At 34.4% G+C, this 24,351-nt stretch overlaps 1 protein-coding gene across 1 annotated transcript; it reads right to left on the bottom strand.

Annotated features, from left to right (window-relative positions):
- Window positions 1–1,044: 1,044 nt before the first annotated feature.
- LOC121410844 lies at window positions 1,045–14,838 on the bottom strand. The gene is made up of 3 exons (XM_041603167.1): window positions 14,616–14,838; window positions 5,286–5,525; window positions 1,045–1,243 (listed from the first exon to the last, which is right to left on the bottom strand). Exons 1-3 carry the CDS (start codon window positions 14,656–14,658, stop codon window positions 1,176–1,178), a joined length of 351 nt encoding a protein of 116 aa, XP_041459101.1. The 5' UTR covers window positions 14,659–14,838; the 3' UTR covers window positions 1,045–1,175.
- Window positions 14,839–24,351: the final 9,513 nt, after the last annotated feature.

Here is a 24,351-nt window from a genome sequence, read left to right as displayed (position 1 = left end):
GCGCGAACTGATTGTCTTAATCATTAATTTGAACTAGGATCGTGACATTCTAAGGACATTTTGTCATCATATAAAGATGATGGCTATCTTCATATTCCTCTTCCTAAGCACGAGATGATCTTGTCGATATTTCATTCGAAAAGGTTAGTTATCAGGAATTCATGAAAATGTTATCTTATTTATCAACTAATAAGCCAAATGGTCAGCGTGAGAGCCTGAAAACTGGACATATTAAAACACTTTTATAATTATGAATATGATGCATGGGTTTATATATTTTTAACAATGCTAGCACGAATCTCGTGCGAAAGATTTATATAGTGAAATGAAAGAATTCATTTATTTTCCAAGTCTTCCCCTAACCTTATTTTATTCACCCATCTCTCTCATCTTATTTCTTATCTTCTTTTTTAGTCCTATCTTTCCCCTTCTTTCCCCCCCCCCTTTTTTTGCTCTGGGATGGGGGGAGGGCGAGCCCCTCGCCCCTGGATCCACCTATGTATATATATAAATAACGAATTCTTTTGATGTAGGGGACTAGATAGAGCCACGTATGAATATAATACGGTATTGACAAATAAAACGATTTAAAAAAAAGGAAGCGAGAAAAAAAGGAAGACAGTCTTAATTCATTTAATTAAAATGGATGAATATGTTTATATTTATTTGAGAATACAAGGTTTAAAACATTACCATCTCACTACAACAATTTTTGGAACTTATAGTAGTAACAAAGGCAAAACAATTATGGATAAAAACAAAGTATTGTGCATATACATGCAGTGCCTTTCGTGTATAGGCTGTCCTTTGATGGGTCGTCAAAGTATCAAGTTTTAATAATTAACACTTTACACGGTTGACAATAAGGGCTTACTAAATTCTCAGTTCTAAAAAAAAATACAAAAGATATACCGTTACACATTTTACATAAAGTTATATGTACGTAACAAAAACAATTTATGCCTTTGTCGAACTCGATATGAATTATAATCATTGGCAATAAATCATAACCTCAAAAAAATTTAAAGAGTGAAGTTTTTTTCAATATACTCAAAACTTTTTCGATTGACACCAGCGAATAAAAAAGACAATCGGTTGACATCAGTTCGATTACAACTTTTTAATTAACACTAGTGATTTAAAAAAAATCACTAACCAAAGTAATTGACATGGCTTTACCGCCTCCACACATCTTGGTTCGTCTTGATTTCGTCTTTGATTGCCTCAGCTAGCAACGATAAATCTGTGAAAGGAAAAAGAGTGTAAAAATGAGGGGTCTGGGTGTCTGACTCTATATACTATACCCTTATAATTCAATGGTGAAAATTCAATGGTGCAAAATTACTACTACTACTACTACTATACCTTTAGCCCCCCCCCCCCGTAAAACTATCCTGGCGCCGCCCATGTATGTGCGCCGGACTTTTTCATCAGTTCCACCTTAGAGAAATGTTGATTTGAATCAATAGAGAAAAATCAGACAAGCATAATGATGAAAATTTGATCAAAATTTGATGTAAAATAAGAAAACCTATGACATTTTAAAGCTTCGCTTATTTTTCACAAAATAATTATTAGCATAATTTAGTCACATGCAAAAATGAGACAATCGATTATTTTTTTCTCCTTCATTTCTCCAAATGAAGGAGAAAAAAAAATTGCAAAATCTTTTGTTTATGTTAATATCTGACACTGGAAAAAAAACAATATGTTAAATTTATTGTAGCAGTTTTATTCTTAATGCATATTATTATCATCGATGTTATTTATAATTATGTATTGGAAGATGTCTGACATCGTGTTTTATTGTAACACTTAAAGGGGAAAATGGTATTGAATTCATGAGTTGTCAAGGTATTTATCAATTTGTAGGGACATCAAACTTCTATTTGTTATATGTATTTTATATTGTATATGAATTGAAGTTGTCAATAAAAAAGACTTAATACAAAAGAAACCCCACTAATTCTTTTGTTTTTATTGTTTGAAATATACAATATTTCAATTTTTACAGATTTGACAATAAGAACCAACTTGATTGAACCATAAAATGTGAAACAATGGCAGTTCCGCATGTTCAGGGAGAAATAAAATTTTGTTTCACAGGGTAATAAGGAGAAAATTTGAATATTTCATATTTCCTACAATAAAATACAAAAGAAATATAGTAAGTGATGTCATCATTTTTTTCAGTTGCATACCGACCGGGATATGCATATATGTTACGTGATATTAAGTGAAAATAAAAAATGTCATAACTTTCTTATTTTACATCCGATTTTGATGAAATTCTCAGTGTTATGCGTGTTGGATTTTTCTATTTTTATTCAAATCAATTTTTGTTCGGCTGGACTTGTTCTTTGATCAAGGAACCGTTCATTATAGTGGTGTTACAAATACACTGAAAACGGACTGAAGCCGGCGTCGGAGGCGGTTGCTTTGACCGGAGATACAGGGATCCCGCGCTTAACACATTTTCCATAGACTCGTGTGTTAAAATGGGAATGTTAAAAATTTCATTAAAAAATTAAGTTGAAATTAGAGGGTTAAATGTTTACTACGAGTAATAATAATAATAATAATAGTGGTATTTATAAAGCGCCTTTTGCCTGAGGATACAAAGCGCTGCTATTATTACCCCGGCTTTAGCTCGAGCTGCCATCACCGGCGCTCAGTGCATGCAAGGAATTAATCCTGCCGGGTACCCATTCACCTCACCTGGGTCGAGTGCAGCACATTGCGGATAAATTTCTTGCTGAAGGAAAACACGCCATGGTTAGGATTCGAACACATGACCCTCTGTTTGAAAGGCGAGAGTCAGAACCACTAGACCACGACGCACCCGCTTCGTGTAGATAGGATATACATCTGATAGTCCAAATCTGACCAGAAAAGTGTACCTCTACCGGCTTATTTTATAGATAAATCGGCATTTGTGAAGACATCTTCTGACGGGATCAAATTCATCACCTGAAACAGCAAAGTAGCTCTAATTCTTCCGCCAGAAGAAATAGTTCCAAAGTCATCAATATTTTCTTCCCGATTTGGGCAAAGGAAGTTCAGTAGTTGCCTTCCCTATAATTAGTGTTAGATGGGTAATCATATTCATACACTTTTGTCAATCAGCAATATCAAATTAGAAAAAAAAAGGAATTGGGTTGGGTCGAACATGTCGAATGAATAACGTTTGCCTTCCGAATTCAAGCCTGCAATGTTTTGGTGATAACACTTGCATTGAAAAATTGATTATCAAGTTTGCGGTAGCCATTACCATGGAAACTTGATTGGGAACTCGGTATCCACTTGGACTAGATGCAATGAGGTATATATAACAAACGCAACAATAATTGCTACAATTACACCATTTACATTAAACTGTATAGTGTCATATTACTGCCTGTATACTTTCGGATCCATTATGATATGAAAATAAAGAAAATTACATTTATTACAGAATGTTTTGTTATTTTCTCTTATCCATGATCATGTACACATTTTTTTTAAATGGCGTTCTTCTGGCGCGTCGTGAAAGTGACCGGAACTCATGCAAGTGGTTCGAAGTATTCCCGATGGTACTGCACATTGATGTTTATATCAAACATCGTTGGGTATACATGCGCAGCGCTATATACATGATATAGTTAATTACGACTTATCTTTTTAACCAACGTGATTCTCATTTCACGTGCTGTGGACTTAACTCTTGCTTGATTGATTTGATGGACAAGGTGGACGTCCCTTTCCCTTTGTTAAGACAAATATGTCAAGTAAGCACATTATGATTTGTGATTTTTTTTCTATTAGTGCTAATTACAGCACGTCCCAGGAGAAAGAAAAAACAGGAAAAAGGAAAAGGTTCCTTAAATAAGTGGCCTATTGAGCCTAATATTTTTACCTTTTAATACCAAAAAATCTCTATTAATTTTGTTATATATTTTGGCATGCTATATATTCAGGAAATGATTACAAATTTCACCTTTACCCATTTCCTTTTCTTTGTTTTTCTCCTTTTTTTTCTTTGCCGTGATTTTTTTCGACGGCCATGGCCAGAAATGATAACATATTTCACCTTACCAAAGAAAAAGATATTAAAATATAAATATAAATTTATTTTTATAATGTGATGTTTGTATATATATACATTAATTTTGTTCTATTTTTGTGGCACGCAATCTTGATAATTATTATGAATGAGAGTTTTGCTTCGGAAATTAGAATAAAAAAAAAAATCCATAAATCTATTTTGTAGACTAAAATTTCATAAGAACTGTTGGTCATAGGCCATTATTACATACAATAAATCTATACAATAAATTTCCTAATACCTATTTAGATGAAGGAATGTAACCGAAAATTCGACCCTTTAAATCACTTCTCCAGCATGTCCAGAGAAGACATTTATGTGATTGTGTGACTGGTGTCATGGTCAGGATATTTCTTGACATTCGCCAAAACCGTTTCTCCCCCTTATTTTTCGAGTATTGCGTAAACTGAGTTTTGTGGAAATACCATAAAGATTTGTCGTTCAAAAAGTTTTAGGTGAAGTTTTTTGCCACTAAAACCATAATGGGAGCAACCAACTATACCCCTGTGGGCAGATGGATGTTTCATAAAGCTGTTCGGAAGGAGCCAATTTCATGCCAATGACAAAGACGTCAGTCATCAGCTGAGGCATAAATGAAAGCGTTTATTTCAATTATTTCAGCACAAAACAGACTCTATACCTGTTGTCTTACATCAATTTATTTGGTCAATCGGGACATCAGAGGTTCGCGTTGGATATCACTGATATGTAAGTAAATTTACATAAAATTCAATAAGCTCTCAATAATTGCCCTATAAAAGGGATTATCTTTTTTATATACAGGCTGTACAATATGTGGGTGCGCGTGTGTATATTCAGTCATGCCATTTACATACAAGACTGTAAAGTTTTTTTTTTTAAATATTTCTTACTAAAAGCTTTTTCAAAATCTGGGACAATTTCATAAAGTTATTCGTAAATCTATACGTATTTCTTAAAGAAAGATTGGAATATTATAAACTATGTCCGTCTCTCTGGCATTTTAATCTAGTTAGCCAAAGTTGAAATATGTTGACGTTTAAACAGTTTATCTGCTCCATTCTAAATAAGAATTGTCACACTTTGTCGAAACTCCACGAAACCTAGATGAGTTCCCGACTAAAATGCATTCGAACGTCAACATTTGTTTGTTTATTGATTTCTGCATCTTTACAAACAGCTGTTATAAAACCCCTGGAGTAGGGTCCTACTTGAAGCTTACCACATGGTGGTGGATCTCTGTACAGAGGCAGCGTGTAAAATTCTCTTTGAGATAAGAACCCATCACCATCAATATCATAAAGAGAGAAAAAGTTAGCATGGCTGTCTTCTGAATATAGAGGGAGTTCTTCTTGTCCAGCTCTTCTCCCGATGACGATCTTCTTATGATGCCTCTGCGCTTGTGCTGTGTTGGACGATGTTGCTGCAACGAAGGCCAAAACGAGTGAAGCCAGAAAGACGGCTAGGGAATAGAAGATTGAAAAGAGTCACAAAAAGGTTACGATTCCAGAATGAAACGCAGCTCAATTAATTAGGATGATTAATATTTCATAATCATTCCATTAAGTATAAGGTCTCCAGTTGGAAATATTTATTTCGTTTTAAGATAAGTAAATAAAATAAACTTTGAGAGCTCTTAGCACTCACACAATGCTCTAAATTGATTCGATATTATTTTCATCAATTCTAGGCCGATATATTGATATATCATTTCGCGATTCACCCTCGCGCATCAGTGGCGTTTCGCGAGTCACGGCATGGGGGGGGGGGCACCAGTAAAAATTGCCATGTATACCATAGAGTTATATAAACCTAAACACTCTGTGATGTATACTGACCTAAGTAATAGAGAAACTTTAAGGACTGTGCCATTAGACGGAGATGTATCTCACTTGTCAAATAATGCGAGCGCGAAGCGTGAGCTGAATTTTTTTTATATACAGACCTAAAAAAAGGGACATTATAAGTGAACCTTTTTTAATCAAGGTACGTACCTGTCTCACCAATCAAATAATGTGAGCGCGAAGCGCGAGCTGAAATTTTTGTATACATTGACCCCATGCAAGCAGGGACATTTTAAGCACTATTTTTTTAAGGAATTCATTAAGAGCATACATATCTCACCAAAGTCATCCAATGCTAGTGCCAAACGCTTGCTGATTTTGTTAGAATTACACCTTAACACATGAAATAATTTTGTAGTCATTGCGAGCTGATTTTTTTTTTAATTTAGACCTGAAGAGGGGCATTCTAAGGCTTGTTTGTAGAAATTCACTAATAACCACAGTATTTCACCATGTAATAGGATATAATATGATATAACACAATATAATATACAATAATTTCTTCTTTTCCCGCTGCGTTTTTTTCTCCCCCTTTTTCTCCTACGCTACTGCCTTGTATTATTCATTTAATGAAATATGTATCATGGCCATAAATTTAAAACAGTACCGTTCATTTTTAAAATTCCTCCCATTTGGCCTACCGGTATAGGTTACATTAACTAGCTTAATCTTCCATTATTAGGCAACGACTATATTCATGCTTTCCTTTTTCAATCCAAATCTTTATTGTCGTCCTCTGCATAGGCCCATATAAAATGAAAAAAAAAATTAATCTAATTTCTCATAAAGGTTGCTCGCGATGTCCAGATTGGAATGGAAACCATGTGGACTACTAATTTACCTTTTCTTCTTTTGCTGACAATCAGACCGAATACAATCAAAATTAAATGAAAACTTTTGACATTCCAGTTAAATATATTTATCAAATAGGCCTGCCTAAAGGCTCGGTCACTAATGTCATTATAAACTAATACGAATGCCGTACGAAAATTTTTAAAACCATTTCGTAAGAACATCGTAAGAACCACGCATTTTTTTTGGGGGGGATCAGTAGACAATTCTAGAAGCCATTAATTCTTACAATGATCATAAGAAGGTCATAAGTTGTTCTTAAAGTGTTCTTACGGTATTCGTAAGAACGTCTTACGAACGTATATTTGTACAGCGCTCTTACGGACGACTCTTGGAGTTTTTAAGGCGCTCGTAAGGGATTCGTAAGAGTTTCAGGGGGTATAAAGCCAAACGAGCGTAGTTCAATCTTCACTCTGCTTGTGGTGTTCAACAAAGAAGCATCTCCTTTTGAAGAAATGTGCGACCAAAAGGGAAATCTCACAAAGGGAAAGGGGCGATGGCGAAGAAAGGAAGTGAGGGAGATGAGAAGAAAAGAGCGGAACGAGGAGAGCTGCAGCAACAGCCTCTTCATCAAGAGTTGATGGACAGTTGAAGTGACTAGGAGGTGGTGGTGGAACTTGACGAGGACGAGCAAGACGAGGGAGAACCATCAAGACGACAGGGAGTGAGGAAGATGAGGTAACAGGAAAAACAAAGAAGAAAAATGACTTTGATGCCACCACAGAACAAAAGCTCGTTTATTTTATCGTTGACAATGATTGTTTTTACAAGAAAGGGGGTGAGAGATATACCAACACCGAGTACATGCAAGAAACATCCAATGGAAACCTTGACCAAAAACCTCAATACCTCTAGTGAGATGCCTCCTCTACATCCATGGTCACACCCACCAGCGTCGCCTTCTTCTCTCTACTTCCTCCTCTCTCGTCTGAACTAAAGCAGCTACTATAAAACCACTCGATCTTCTTCCTCGTCATCTGATTGTAGATGCAGCTGCAGTTATAGTCTCCTTGGCACTACTGCCATTTTGAAAGTATCAAACTTTCAACATTTTCTACATGTCGCGGTAGCGTATTCCTTACAATCCGACAAAATATACACAAATCTTCGTACGAATGACTTGAGAGTGCCGTGAGTTACACTTGTGAATATCTTCGAAAACAGAAATCGTAAGATGGCCGTAAGTCTTACGAAAGAATAACTAATTCTTAAAAAAACTGTACGAATTCTAGGACCATAAGATTACCGAAAATCATTTTGTTTCTCAAAAAGGTTTTAAGATGTTCTTATAGGAATTAAACGGCATTCGTATGGATTTCGTAGAAGGCCGTAAGAATCTATGGCCCATTAACGTATGTCTTCGAACTCATAATTCAATTCGTACGAACGCTTCGTTCGTACGAACCTTCGTGACCATAGCTTAACCAAAAAAAAAAGATCGAGTCATTAATTCCTTTGCGATGATGCAATCTATATAAACTCAGACCTTCGCCATAGATGGCGTAGTTTTTGATACAGCAAGAAAATATTGAGAGTACCAATGTATTATGGTTGAATCTTTTTGTGGAGTGAGGGGCTGCTGCCAGGCCTCGCTTCTGCACCCCCAACAATGATAATAGTAATAATAATAATAAATAATGATGATGATAATAATAGTAATAATAGTGATAATAATAACAATAATAATAATGATAATTATAATAATAATAATGATGATAATAATAATACTAATAATAACAATAATAATGATAATAATAATAATGATAATGATAATGACAATAATAACAATAAAACTCTTATGGAATTTTAATATCCAGACAGACAAGGTCATTGCAGCTAGACGACCAGACATTGTTCTCTTAAAGAAAAAGGATAAGGAATGTCTCATCATAGATATTGCGATTCCAGGAGACTGCAGAGCTTGGCGTAAAGAGAAGGAAAAGATACAGAAGTATAACGATATGGCATGGAAGCTGAGAAGGATATGGAAGATGAAGACGGAGGTGGTACCAGTAGTCATCGGAGCCCTAGGAACAGTGACAACAAGTAACAGAAGCTTCCTGGCTGTCCTAGGAGTCGAGGTGTCCTCTGAAGCGATACAGAAGACAAGCTTGCTTGGAACAGCTCATATCCTACGGAAGGTCTTGAATTAGAAAGAGAAGTGAACAATGAGAAGAGGGCTCATTTCATAGAATATAGAACAATAACCCTAGATTTCTGGAAGAAGTCCGGTTGCTGTTTAATATATCAACAGAACATCAAGTTGTGGACAATGGAAATAATAATAAAATAATAATAATAAGAAGAAAAACAATTGGTACACCCTTTGGCCCAAATTCACAAAGGTGGATTTTGCAGAATCCACCTTTGTGAATTCGGGCCTTTGAGTCTCGCCTGCATTACGTAATTCAATAGCAGCAGTATTAATTGGCTTGGTGCCATCAAAATATCAAACATATTCTCTTTCTTTATTTTTCTTTTGAGTATACAATGCAATAATCCATGGCCGTGAAGGAACAACGCAAATCACTTCAGCATTGGAACTTGACACCCCTTCTCTATAACTTTCTTGAAATATAGAAACAAAGAGGATTAATATTTTTCTTATAAGGTAGATGAAAAAATAATTAATTTGATAATAGAACCTTAAGTTCATTGACCTCACACGATCTTTGACCTTAACTAATACGTTATTCACTCAATATCATTTATGAAATCCAATAACCATTTCACAATGTTTAATCTGATTTGTAAAATTAAAAATGATCAAAATATGGAGCTTTATCAGTAAATTGATCCTAAATGGTATTTTATCTCGATCCTGTGACTCAGAAATATACTGATGCAATTTGTGATTTCTGATAAATTGTATAACCAAGATTAACTGAATAACGACTACGATTTCAAAATTTTCTTAAAATTTAAAATATTAGTCTTAGTTTTTAAGTTGATACCCGTTTACTCACCCAAAATGACCTTTGGCTTTGATCTAGTGACCTAAGATTGCACTCATCTATTTGCCCGATTATTATACTTAAGTTTTATTAAATATGAACTTTTAACAAGTGGAGCGCCTCTGGCAGTCTCACCTGTATTACGCGATCCAAAATAGCAGTAGTGCTGACTTTGAAAACTACTATGAAACAATTATTCACAAAAAATACCATTCATATGATAATACCATGCGACGTTCATTGACTTTAAATGACATTTGACCTTGATCATGAAACCTATTACCCCAATGTCCACATTTCATATACTATATCAATAACTTTGAAAGTTATGACAACAATTTAATAATTACTTCTAACATGGCAATCGAAAAAGCGGTGCCTATAGTCTCATCGGGGGGGGGGGGGGGGCACAGGGGGCACGTGCCCCCCCCCCCCACCCACCCATTTGAGAAGCAAAATTAAAAAAATTTAATGTAAAAATGCCATGAAAACAGAGCCGTGCCACCTCGTTTGAAATGAAGACCTTTTTTTTGTTGAAAATCCTAGATCCGCCCCTGCTGCTATGTAGGTGAGACAAAAATGATATTGAAAAATCCAGTTACATTTTTGTCCCGCCTGCATAGAGCAGTTCAAGCCTATATAGGCGTCACTTTACCGACACATACGGCGACGTCGTCAACATTGAAATCCTAACCAAGATTAAGTTTTTGAAATATAATATAACAGAAAGTATATGAACCTATTCCATGAAATTTGGACATAAGGGCAATGAGGTATTATTGAACATTTTGCCTCGGATTTCGTCTCCTGACTAAGGTCAAAGGTAATTTAGGGTAAATGAACCTTGACCCTGTTAGGGATATCAACATTGAAATGTCATAAGTTCAAAAGTACAACAACCTATTCATGATACTTGGACACGATTGTGATCAAGTATTACTGATTATTTTGCGTGATGATCAAATGATCAAGGTCAAAGGTCATTTCTGATCAATGAACGTAGTATTGTATTTTCATCTGAATGGTGTATTTTGTAAATGATTATTCATCGTAACTGTTTTCCAAGTCAGCCTATATTGCTTTATATATCGCGTCATGTAGGCGAGACTGCCAGAGGCGTTCCACTTGTTAGAAGTTGATACCATAACATTGTCAAATTTCATTATCCCTGTTGACTATTGACCTTGACCATGTGACCATGATCTTTAACCTTGAATATCTGACCTGAATTCCATGCTAAATTACCAAGGAATTCCATTATGTGCAACCTTCATGAAATTTATTGCTATTTATTTCCTACAAGTTATGGTGATACTTAAAATAATTAATCTTATGTTTGGATTAAACGTTGACGAATCCTCCGCTGTCGATTTCGTGTCTGTTATTACAAAGACAAAATCAATGTGAAGAAATTGTGCCAACTGACGATATCATGATTTCACAAAAGTAAATCGTATTTCTCAAAAGTTATACTGCTTACTTTTTAAAACCGAGAAATGAAAATTTTTCCAAAAATAATAAAGCACTCGTGTTTCCAGAAATTGTACGAGTCAATCAAACTTTGTCAATTGCATGATTGCTTGCCATAACACGCAAAATTCGTGTAATCATCATTTTGGGTGCATTTTTAAAATTATTTTTATTTTTATGCTTTGCATTATACATTTTCAAAATGGCAAACATTATTTTATATTATGTTATATTATCAGAGTGAGATTTGCGCTATACAAGAACTGTTTATTATCATTATTATCAACATTATCATTAGACAAATTAAACTTAAATTTCATAGAAAGGGTATTTAGCGTACATTAAGGCATCATATTTGAATTTGGAAAATATTTAACTGGTGTCGTCAGTTTGTCGAAATTATACCGATATAAACATAAGATAAACAATAGATTTGGTCCCATTTTCACTACTTCACTTTTCTCTACTTGTTTTATACTTTGAGCAAACTGATTGCAGACAACGTTATTTGAAATTGAACTATGCCTACATCTTTTGATTAAAGTATACCATGCTTAAAACATCTCCATCGTGAGTGCATGTCCTATTTACTACTCTCATCAGAAACGATGTCATATAATATAATGTCAATGTGTGCCATCAAGTACCTAACACAAGACGCTTCTATTCAATTGTTTTTTTTTCTCCTTGTCCTGTGTCCATCTCATGTGGCAGCTGCCCGATTATTGTGTATGCCGAGGAATAATTGTTCTAATTTGTATCTTCCAAGGAACTCCAAGTAAAGGGCCCGTTACACAAAACTTAGCAATGATCGTAGAACATTTTTCTACGATTGATTCCATTGACAACACTGTACAATCAATCGCAACAATCAAGTGTACGGTCAATCGTAAACCTTATGTATACGGGCCCTAAGCCGTTAAAAATGGTAATAGCCTGCATTCATTTTTTTATGTACTCACGTCGATGTAAATAGCTAAACACTCAAAAAAATCAAAGAGAATGGAAACAACTGTAAAAGAATGGTAATATTGTTATTATCATCATTATTATTATTATTGTCATCATCTTTATTATTGTTATCACTCATGATTATCATCATCATTATTGTTATAATAATAATAATAATTATCATAATTATTGTTATTATTATTAGTAGTAGTAGTAGTAGAAGAAGAAGAAGAAAAAGAAGTAGTAGTAGCAGTAGCAGTAGTAGTGGTGGTGGTAGTAGTAGTAGTAGTAGTAGTAGTAGTAGTAGTAGTAGTAGGAGTAGTAGTAGTAGGAGTAGTAGTAGTAGTTAATTATTTTGGGGATTTGTGCATTTATTGAATAAGTAAAGTGATTTGGGGCAGACTGCTATTGTTTCGCCTGCATATAGCAGAGCGAGATTATATAGCCGCTGCTATTCCGACGGCGATGGCGTCATCGGCAGTGAAATCTTGACTAAGATTAATGTCATCATTATAACTTTTTAAGTATATAGACCAATTGCACAACACTTAAACATAGGGGTAATCAAACATCATATCACTCATCATTTTACATGAGTTTCAGTTCACATGATCAAGGTCAAAAGTCATCTAGGGTCAATGAATCTAGAATTTTATCATCATATGAATGGTGTTTTTTTATAATCATTAATTATTTTTGTTTACGAAGTCAGCCCTATTGCAGTATTGAATCGTGTAATACAGGCGAGACTTGCAGAGGTATATGTATTCTAATAAAAGTCCAATGGTCGCAAATGAGATTTTGTGTACATTTTAAACCTCTTTTGGTTTGATATGCTTTTAATAATTTTTTTCTACATTTCATTATGAGTGAGCACCACACACTTTTCATGAAAATTGTGCTTCGTTATTAATACTCGGGTTGAAATTTTCATTTAAGTTTGCAAAGTTGTTCAAAAAAGTTGTAATGTATTTATTCTATTTTCAAGGACTGAAAGATGCAAAGAAATTATGAGACATGTACAGCAAGCTGAATTTGTTTCATCGTCTTTCCCTTCTTAATTCATTCAGCCGTAAATGAAGTATTTCCCCCAGCCAGATAACTTATGCGAACTTTACAAATGCGACTGGTGCTCACTCAAGCGTCACATTCCACCAACAATAATCATACGCATAGACCGAAGATTAAAAGCAATTATAAAAAATATCATCCCACTAATTTCTTTTACTTGAAATGACTTTTGTGAAGTTTACACTTACGTACTGTATAATACTAGTATACAAGTGGAGCGCCTCTGGCAGTCTCATCTATACGCGATTCAGTATAACAGCAGTGCTGACTTTGAAAACTACTATAAAATAATTATTCACAAAAAACACCTTTCATTTAATGATACAATACTACGGTCATTGACCCTAAATGACATTTGACCTTGATCATGTGACCTAAGACTTGTCAGTGATACTACATTACCCCCATGTCAACAATTTATAAATCCATCAACTTTGAAAATTATGACAGCAATTTAATAATTACCTCCAGCATGGCCAAAGTTCATTGATCTTAATGACCTTTGACCTTGGTCATGTGACTTGAAACTCGCACAGGATGTTCAGTGATACTTGATTACTCTTATGTCCAAGTTGTATGTATGAGATCCATAAACTTTCAAAGTTTTCACGGTAATTCAACAAATACCTCCAAAATGGCCAAAATTTATTGACCTTATGACCTTTGTCATGTGACCTGAAACTCGCACATGATGTTCAGTGATACTTTATTACCTTATAGCCAAGTTTTATGAATCGGATCTATAAACTTTCAAAGTTATATGATGGTAATTTAACAAATACCCACAACTTGGCCAAAGTTTATTGACCCTAAATTACCCTTGACCTTGGTCATGTGACTTGAAACTCAGCCAAAATGTTTAGTAATACTTGATTAATTTTAAGTCCAAGTTTCATGAACTAGGTCCATATACTTTCTAAGTTATGCTGTCATTTCAAAAAATTAACCTTCGGTTAAGATTTGGTGTTGAAGCAGCCGCCGGCGCGGCGTCGTAAAAAGCAGCACCTATAGTCTCACTCTGCTACGCAGGTGAGACAAAAACAATAACCATTATCATAGTGAGGTGTTCTTTTCAATTCAGTTATACGTCATTGATAATCTTTCATTATTTTAAACAACTTGAACACCAAGTTGATTAACAAACACATGAGGCATGAGGCCACTTTAACCATTATGTCTCTTATCATGATGGCTAAGAGGACGATGCGACCCGCGATGCGACCGTGTAGAACCCATGTCCTACCAATTGATTGGTCTCCATTCATATAGGCCCTACAGTAATATAAATTCTTCATTTAGAGAGTTCTGACATAGCACCAATATCCATCTTGGCAATAAAAAAACAAGAAACAGATAACACATCTTGAAATCTAAATCACATTAATCGAAACATGAATTTTTTAAACTTACGGAAGGCTTGCATGGTGATAACGCTGTATACCAAGTTGTTCATATGTGAATCAAACCACTGAATATCCTACAATAATGAACAACAATCTGTCACAACAACTTTAAAGAAAGATACATCTGGTTAATCTGGCCAGCCAGTCTAGAAATGAATGTGTATGTACCCCTTGATCGCATTAAATACACCCTCTCCATCTCAAGATGATGAAGAAGGCATGGTTACATGGACCCCTCTTAACCCCTCATCTAAATTTCTTCTTATAATCTGACAAGGGAAAGTGATGGGTGATTAATAGGGTAGGTTGTAGACGGCGTTTTGTTGACACATCTTGCCAGGTGTTCCTTGTGTTAGTTCTAAAGCAGTGCTTTATTTGTCCTCTCTTTGCACGCATTCCCGCGTTTCCATGCATTGTAACTGGTCTGTAAATGACCTTTAATTGAAATTGAATGCTAGTGCGAAATGACAACTGATTAAAATATCATTGATATAAATGAAGAGGTTAATCGCGTTTGAAACATGCGGACGCAGTCATAAATCCTTTCACATGGTCTTGAAAGGATTCAACTTGTAGTATAGTACGGCTAATTGATTTTTTTTGTAATGATAATAAACAAACTCTTTAACATAGACTATTTATTCATTACACAATTTTTTAAAGACACCGATTTTAGGATATAATGTGAGATCTTCTCTTTTTCTTTTTTTAGAAGTGTAAAGAGCTTGAACAAATTACGTATTTTTAGGACATAAAATTGAGAATCTGCACATCAGCATGACGTAGTTTATTATTTAAAAGAAAAAAAATCTTTGCCTTGGCAGCATACAGGGTTTTTCATTATCAGTGCCTTATATAGACTGATCATTATAATATCATTTTTCAAACCAGTATAAGGTAGGCCCACACATAAATTTATTCATTCATTTATTATTATTATTCTTTTATCATTTTTTTTTGAGGGGGATATCAGAGTAAACAAGTGAATAAATCGACCAAAAGAATGAAATATCCAATCACCAATAAGCCTATAAACACATCATTATGCTCCGGATACCTCCCAACCTTGAAACCCAAGAATGTTAGATAAACGGTAAGACAGAGACTGAAAATTGGGATATCTCAGTTTCTATAATATAGGCCTACATTACTTAAGTCATTAGTGATGCAGTGGTTGAATTGACTATCTATTACCACATGTAATCACTACTACTATTACTACATGTTCCTATCTTATAGGGACAGGTATCCATTTACAAATGGGAAACTTTCAACTATAAGAATATACTTTCGAAATCACCTCTGAATATATTGTTTATTAATTCAACAAGAATATCTTTCTAATGTGTACTTAATTCATTTTGCATAGGTTTATCAATCTGCTTTGTGGTGTCTTCCTTAATTGCTTTATTTAGCCCCAGTGCATTATGACTTTGTAAATTCAAAATTAAGTTAACTCGCACAAAATTACTTTTTCCATGGCAGCCTATGCTCATCATCCTTTAATCAATTTTCCTCACTTTGAATATAATATGTAGAAATGTCAAATCAAATATGGATAACTATTTAAAAAAATTGATAAAAATATATTCTTTTGAATCGGTTATATAATAGGATATACCCGATGTAGACAAAAATTTTAATAACTTTTTAATGAAAAACACAGTATCAAGTTTAAAACCTTGTAAAAAATCAAGAATAAGTCATTGAAAATTGTTTGCATGGTTTTATTGTTTCAAAATTTTAAATATTTTGGCCTCAAATAATGGCCATCTATATAATTTTGGTGTTTATTCAATGATCTTGTGATGTGAAAGTATGTTTTACTTCCCTGACGTTTTGTAAAATGTCATATAAAGGCCTTCAATACAGTAATACCTAGAATCTAATGTTGTACTCATAGGGCTATCTTGAGAAATGAACATCGCTAGTAGCTGTTTCAGCAGTATACGCCTATTCAAGAGGAACTCTGAACGGTAACGTTTGTTTTTTCCTTCTTAATTCCTACGTCATGTTGGCTTGATGTGCATGGCTATTAAACAGGTTCTAGACAAGCTGAATCTATAGCAACCAAACCATGTGTAGTCTTCTAATGGATATGTGTGTAAAATGAGGTACACCACTAATGATCTTGCTGTCTTAGAGGTTGTTTTTTTCTTCTTCTCATAGAAAGAGTGGAATATATAAATGATTTTCTATCTTTCTATTAAATAAAAAACACTATTTTCGTCATATAGTATATAGTAAGACTGGATTATATTATACCTATTCAAATGTTTCTGCCCCGGTTTCTGTTTACCTACCGATTGTAAAAATAGAAAGATTTGTTTCAAATTATCTAGTGTACACATCGAATCTTTTATATGATTTGTTTGATTACATTGCTTAGTTTACCCCTGTTACACCCACAAATGTAATAATCGCCCACAAATGTAATAACGCCCACAAATGTAATAACACTTTACCCACAAATGTAATAACGCCCACAAATGTAATAACACTTTACCCACAAATGTAATAATTTTTGATCGCCCACAAATGTAATAACACTTTACCCACAAATGTAATAACGCCCACAAATGTAATAACACTTTACCCACAAATGTAATAATGACTTTACCTACAAATGTAATAAATTTGAAGTGATTTTTGGCGAATTCGTTCTAAACTAATATCCTATAGTAATGCGTTCATATAGCACAAAAGTTCAAAGTCTTTTTTCCAGACCCGGTTAATGAAATATTACAGTACAAGTCCAAGTCTTTTTCCAGACCCGGTTTTTCAAACTTATAATATACGTCCAAAGACTTTTTACCAGACCCGGTTGTTTCAAAATTATAATATACGTCCAAAGTCTTTTTTCCAGACCCGGTTAATTCAAAAATTATAATGCAAGTCCAAAGTCTTTTTTTCAGACCCGGTCGTTTTAAAAGTTATAATATACGTCGGTGAGGGGTAAAGACAACACTCGAAGCCCAAGCATTTTAAGTGGGTTTAATTTTGAAGATTGGTCTCAGCTGTCATTTTTTTTCAATATTTCTTTATCTTTTAAATAACCGGGTCCAGACGAAAGACTAAGCATAATATTCGTGTTATTCCACAAGAATAAGAATATGAGTCCTTTTTTAGGATTGTTTAAATCATTTTTAAATCACCGGATCTGGAATAAAGACAACTCTCTTAACGTGTGCTTTTCTACATACATGGTCTTAATTTGGAGGATTGTTGGTTTTAGATTCGTTGTTGGGGGTTGAGTTTTATTGATTTTTTATTCCTGAAATAATTGTGTCTGGAGGAAAGTCGATCTTCGACAATCGGTCTTCATGTTGTTCCACAGTAATTAAATTATTGGGTATTCGTTTTAGAATATTTGTAAAAACTATTTTATTTTTCAAATAGTAACCAAGTCTGGAGAAAGGATTCCGGCTTTACCCGCGCGTTATTACAATGTTTTGTAGGGGTAGTAGTATTATTTAAAGAAAGACATATTTTTACTGGGTGAAACTTTGGAAATTTGGTCTTAGATTCGAAGTTTTTCAGTTACTTTTTTTAATAGCCGGGTCTGGAGGAAAGAGTACGTTTTAAAACTCGTGTTATTCCACGAGAATAAGAATATAAGGTCTTATGTTAGAAGTTTTTTTCTTAACTGTTTTAGGTCTGGAATAAAGACAACACTCTAAACCTCTTTTAAAACAGGTTCTTAGGTTGAAGGTTTGTTTGGTCTTAAACTTTGATTTTTTTTAATTCTTACTATTAGCGTTTTTTTTAAGAAAAAAATGGTCGGGCTGAAAGACTACGCTATATATCCAGCATTAATAAGATTATGGGGTCTTTATACTGTTTTTAAACTGTTATTTATAATGTTTAAATAACAGGTAACCGGGTCTGGAGAAAAGACTACGCTTGATTCTCAATTTACTCTTAGTGCATATATTCACATTATACACCGTATAAGTTGAAACAACAACAAAGACATTAATTCCACCAGTTATAATTAACTGGGTCTGGAGAAAAGACTAAGCTCGATTCCCATTTTTTCCACAGGAATATCATTATCGTATCTTAGTTTGGACTTATATCATAAATTTTGAAATAAATGGGTCAGGAAAAAGACTTTAGACTTATTAAAATTCTTGAAACAACCGGGTCTGGAAAAAAGACTTCGGATTTATATTATAATTTTTGAAATAACCGGGTCTGGAAAAAAGACTTTGGATTTATATCACAATTTTTTAAACAACCGGGTCTGGAAAAAAAGACTTTGGACTTTCATTATATTTTTTTAAACATCCGGGTCTGGAAAAAAGACTTTGGATTTATATTATAATTTTTTAAACAACCGGGTCTGGAAGAAAGACTTTGGACTTGTACTTTGATGTTTTATTAACCCGGTCTGAAAAACAAAGACTTTGCACTTTTGTGCTATATGAACGCATTACTATACGATTTTAGTTTTAGAACGGATTCGCCAAAAATCCCTTCAAATTTATTACATTTGTGGGTAAAGTCATTATTACATTTGTGGGCGATCATAAATTATTACATTTGTGGGTAAAGTGTTATTACATTTGTGGGCGTTATTACATTTGTGGGTAAAGTGTTATTACATTTGTGGGCGTTATTACATTTGTGGGTGCAACAACCCCCCCCCCCCCCTACTTACTCCGCCATGTATAACAAAAGAAAGTTGGAAGCGTTTAACCAAAAAAGGAACCCAAAGAGACAGGAACATTTCATTGATTTTGTTTCCTGTTCATATTGTTCATAAGTGAATTAAGAAATAAGATAAATCTGCCCTATAAGCTTCACCCAACTAATCAACCTTTTCACTCTTTGTCCATATTACACCAATACTATAGCAAAAAGTGGTGTGTTACTCTGTCAATATCATTTAAACAAAACAAGTTAAAGAACTTTTTCAGAGTCGATTTCCATCATATGGACACTAGCTGTCTTTAGTGGAATTGCAGCGATGCACTGCTGCGTTGCTTATTGGAAGTTCACAAGGAAATCAAGAATATTTTGCACTTTTTGTACACTTCCAGCGAAGGCCAGTCCCTTTAATTTGATATATTGATCCATAGTGATAGAGCACGCATTAGTGGTATTCTTGTTGTTAAGTTTTGTGGTTTGGCCATTTATCTTTTTTTACTCCCTTAATCCTGAAGCCTACTTCTATTACAATGCCTCCAACCCCTCTCCAAAAAAATACAACTGAGGAAATAAATGAATACAACTTCGACAATTCTCATGGAAATACATAAATACATGTAAAGTGTACAGAACGACTCCAAGTTCTTTTACCGACGAACTGAAAAATCCTCACATTTTGGTGGCGATGAATTTTGAAAAACAAGGAGAATATATACATGTATGCATGTCCCTACTTTATCACAAGAAATTGAAATACCAACAACTTAATTTGTAGCAATTTTTTTATATCATATAGGAATCACTCTCTTCCCCCATTTTCCTTCAGACCCTCTCTCTTCCAAGTATAACCTTCCCCCTCCTTACTAAGTTGTATCAAAATTAGACAATAATGATCAGGAAGCTATATTTGTTTTCTTAAAGTTTTATATAAGTTGTTTTCAAAATAATTTACAATAATTTCAGAACACAAACAAGAAAAGAATTAAACATTATCAGGCGATCAAGCAAGGTAATTCAACAAATGGTGAAAGCACAAAGCATATATATTATATACAGTTGAGGCCAGAAGCTTACATACACCCAGGAAATTCAAAGAAAAGTTGACATTTGCCAAGAATCATAACACTTACTGTATCTTATAAAATATTTGTGCTATCATGACGAAAATGCTATCAAACAAATGAGTATGTGATGCCCCTTCATCACATTGCTTTGTCATCAGGAGCTAAAGAATATATTTAGGTGTCATTTTTTCCCCAAACAATCTTCATATTTTAGAAAAATTAAAAATAAAAACTTGACAATAAAATTTCATATTTGTGCTAGTTTAAGTTACTTCTCAACACAAGCATATCAGATTGCACTTTTTTGTTCAGTGGTGAAATGTCATGATAGACAATGTACTATAAATCATAGATTTGAAATTTATATATTTCTATAAATTGATGTTTGAAAATATAATAACCGACCATAGAATACATTTGGCACAAATATTCCTTTTTTTTCTTCAAAGAAAATTCCACCTGAAATTTATTTCCAACGGCAACCATGTGAAAGAGCTTAATACGCTCTTTCATATGATACCAAATTTGTCATGGTAGTATTTATATTTCTGAAAATATAGTAAATGTTATGTTTGGCAGGCAAATAAATTTCACTTAATTCCATGGGTATATGTAAACTTTTGGCCTCAACTGTACATATATATATAGTTGCAAAACAAAGCAAAGAACAGATCAACCAATTCATATGGCTCATTTTGTCAAAGTGCAACAGGGCTCAACTACCACTATGTGTACAAAGGCAATGGCGTATGATGAGGCATGAAAAATAGTTGAAAATGTAAACAAGGCGACAAGGTGACAAAAATCTATGGACCAATCACATTCTCCATAACAGTTCCTGTCTGGAGTTCTACCAACAAGCTGATGACATTTTTCAATATAACTTGTGATGTTATAATGAAATCAGTATGAACCATAAACAGGGGTGTGAGTGGTCACAAAAAAATCTGAAAAAAGCTGAAAAGTGTTGAAAAAGTCTGAAAAAGAAAGACCTCTCATACTTTTTGCACAGAGGAAAGCCAAAAATAAGCTAAAATTGAGCTGAAAATTAAAACAAAAAATCTGAAATCAGATAAAAATCTGAACTCCTGAACTCTCACACCCCTGCATATGACAAGAGCCATGACATGGCAGTGGAAATATTATGACTTTACACTTAAAAACCAAATTAAAGCATTATAACATGCACAAACTGTAGCTTGTGATGCAATGTGTCACATTGTAATGTGCACTTTTTTTATAGGTGAAAGTCTGAAACCACTCCTAATTCAGAGTTATACCAGACAAAGAATCATGGTAATGTATTTTCAGCGTATACTGTTTGCTCTTCTGCTAGAAATATCACTTATTTCCATTTGCCATTGTGAAGACTGAAGATCATGGTAAATGCCTCTTGACATTAATTTAAAAAAAAAACATTCACCAGCTCTTTGAATGTGATTAGTTGCACAAAGTTTAAAGTGAGATCTGAATGTCTAAACTTGTTATTTCCAAGGGAAGCAACAAAAAAAGTGAATCTTATAGCCAGAGTGTGAAAACTATAACAATCTATCCTTCCAATTTATCTTACTGTAAGAAAATATTCAAAATATCACTGTATGCAACCTGGCCAATATATTTTCAGTAATATTCTTTTTTATTTAAAGTTAGTTTGTGGGTTTTGAGTACAAAGTCAATGTTATTCATATACTTTGATATTTTTTTAATTGATATGCACCACACGCTCCCTTACATCTTTAAAGAGTACCAAACAATGTGAGATATGATGCCAATCACTTCAAACTTTAAGTTATCAAGCTTTTTCTAGCTTTGATATAACTACATACCCGGTACATCATAAATACATGTACATCAAGCACCACACAAAGATATGAAGAAAAAAAATTGTTTCTTTGAAAAATAATGCCTCTGGCAGTCTCACCTGCATTACGCAATTCAATATAGCAACAGTGCTAAATTTAAAAACAACTAATGGATAATTATTCACAATTGAAAACATTCATACGATGATAAAATACTATTGCTCTTAATGTGTCCTAGTGTCATGAACTAGATCCATTAACTTTCAAAGTAATAATGACAAAAAAGTTTCATTTTACAGGGATATACTAAGCAGCCAAAATATTCATAAAATATTGACTGGCCTTGAGGAGAGCATAAAATATATTGCCCACAACAGAATCATATTTGGGAGGGTCTTTAGACATGGGCAATATGGTGCGTTGTGGCCTAGTGGATAAGTCTTCTGACTTCGAAACAGAGGGTTGTGGGTCCGAATCCAGCCATGGCGTAATTTCCTTCAGCAAGAAATTTATCCATATTGTGCTGCACTCGACCCAGGTGAGGTGAATGGGTACCCGGCAGGATTAATTCCTTGAATGCATGAGCGCTGAAAGGCAGCTCGAGCTAAAGCCAGGGTAATAATAATAACAACGCGCCTCGGAATATATTCCTATATGCCTATTATTATTATCATTAATATGGTTCTTTTAAGGGCAATATATTTGATGTTCCCCCAAAAGAAGAGCCAGTCAATATTTTTATTAACATCCAAATTAGACATCTAGAGCAAAAATCATGAAAATGGACATAATTCCCTTCAATATGTATAGGGTTCTATTGCATGTTTATATCAGGTGCTAGGCTTTGCATTGTACCATTGTGAGATACTTGTAATTATAAGATCACGTTCCTAGGGACGCGTATCCAGCGCCAGGATCCAGCACCGTACTATGATTATGACGTATATTGATGCTGTGCAGATCATTATGAAGCGTATCTCTCTCAGCGCATCCCCAAATGCCCAGAAGCAAGTCCAGGGAAAATAAAAAGGTACATTTTGCATTGTCTCTGCAAGCAAAGTCAATATGCGTTTTACGGTTTTGTAAATTACCAGCTCAAATGTGTGATAACATAGAATCCATGACTAGACTATGCCTGTTTGGCATGATTCATAGAGACCTGTTTGGTATTCAGCACATTAACAAAAAGATGCCCACGGCATAGCTGGATGCAGGAGTTTAAAGTGGCATTATTTTTTTACATCCCTTGTGTTGTGTATGCAGGAAATGAAGTATTAGAAGGGACAAGATGAAGCATTCCAAATAGCCACAGCTAAACAAGCTAGTTTAGTTCAGGTAGCTTCTGAACAGCAATCTTATGGTAATTGTACAATCTGTATTTATTTCATTGTAGTAACTGAAAATGTGTCCGACTTGACTCCAACATTTCTGATCTTGCTACTCTATAGTTATGTACTGCTGTCATCATGCTGCCATCTTAGTGGCTGAAGCGATTGCATTACAGCTGGCATATCTCTGAGGGAGGGCACTGTATGAGATAGTGACGTCATATGTATAAGGTCTATTGATAATTTCCTGGGTATTCTTATTACCATATAATATTTTTAACTTTTACTATTTGTTTATGCATTTGAGAACCTGGTAACTTTCATTTCCAGTGCTTTATGCCTACTACATAGGATTATGTGCCCAGTGCTAAAAAAGCTTTTTATATAGATTTCATTGTTTTTATTGCTTATATGGCGTTCAACGAGTTATCTTTAAAATATGATTGTTATCTACAGCATATTGATATAATCTCATAATTGTATGGCATTAGGTGGTTTCAGACCGCCTCGAAGTTCGCCAGTTCCAGGTATTCTCTGATCGGGAAATTTACCCCGATCAGAAAATACCAGGTATTTTGGTAATGTGAAAGCAAACTACGCGTAATCTCCCCGAAAGAAAATACCCGCTAAATAGTAGGTACTTGGCGAAATTACGAGAACTTTCGTGGGGATTTTTCCAAGGTCGCAGGTATTTTGGCGATGTGAAAGCAAATTACGGGAACTTTTATCCCAGCGTGTAGTTGGGCGCGGCGGCGTGGGTGGCTGCTGGGCTAGAGATTTTGAATCTCCCGCCTTGCCTGCTTATCAGACCACACTGCGCATGCTCGTAACTTCGGGAACTTATCCCGAAGGATGTGTTTCGGGGCGGTGTGAATGCAGGAATAATTAACGGGTAT

The sequence above is a fragment of the Lytechinus variegatus genome, chromosome 3, assembly GCF_018143015.1.
Source record: "Lytechinus variegatus isolate NC3 chromosome 3, Lvar_3.0, whole genome shotgun sequence".
NCBI lineage: Eukaryota > Metazoa > Echinodermata > Echinoidea > Temnopleuroida > Toxopneustidae > Lytechinus > Lytechinus variegatus.
The sequence above is the reverse complement of the archived record's forward strand: the minus strand, read 5'-3'. Positions and strand labels throughout refer to the sequence as shown.

Excerpts from the sequence above, each read along its gene's own strand:
- LOC121410844 (XM_041603167.1), bottom strand. The coding sequence starts at position 14,658 with ATGAACAACTTGGTATACAGCGTTATCACCATGCAAGCCTTCC. Across the intron at positions 5,526-14,615 it reads TATCACCATGCAAGCCTTCC|CCGTCTTTCTGGCTTCACTC; the intron begins GTAAGTTTAAAA and ends TCTATTCCCTAG. Across the intron at positions 1,244-5,285 it reads CAGAGATCCACCACCATGTG|ATTTATCGTTGCTAGCTGAG; the intron begins GTAAGCTTCAAG and ends TTCCTTTCACAG.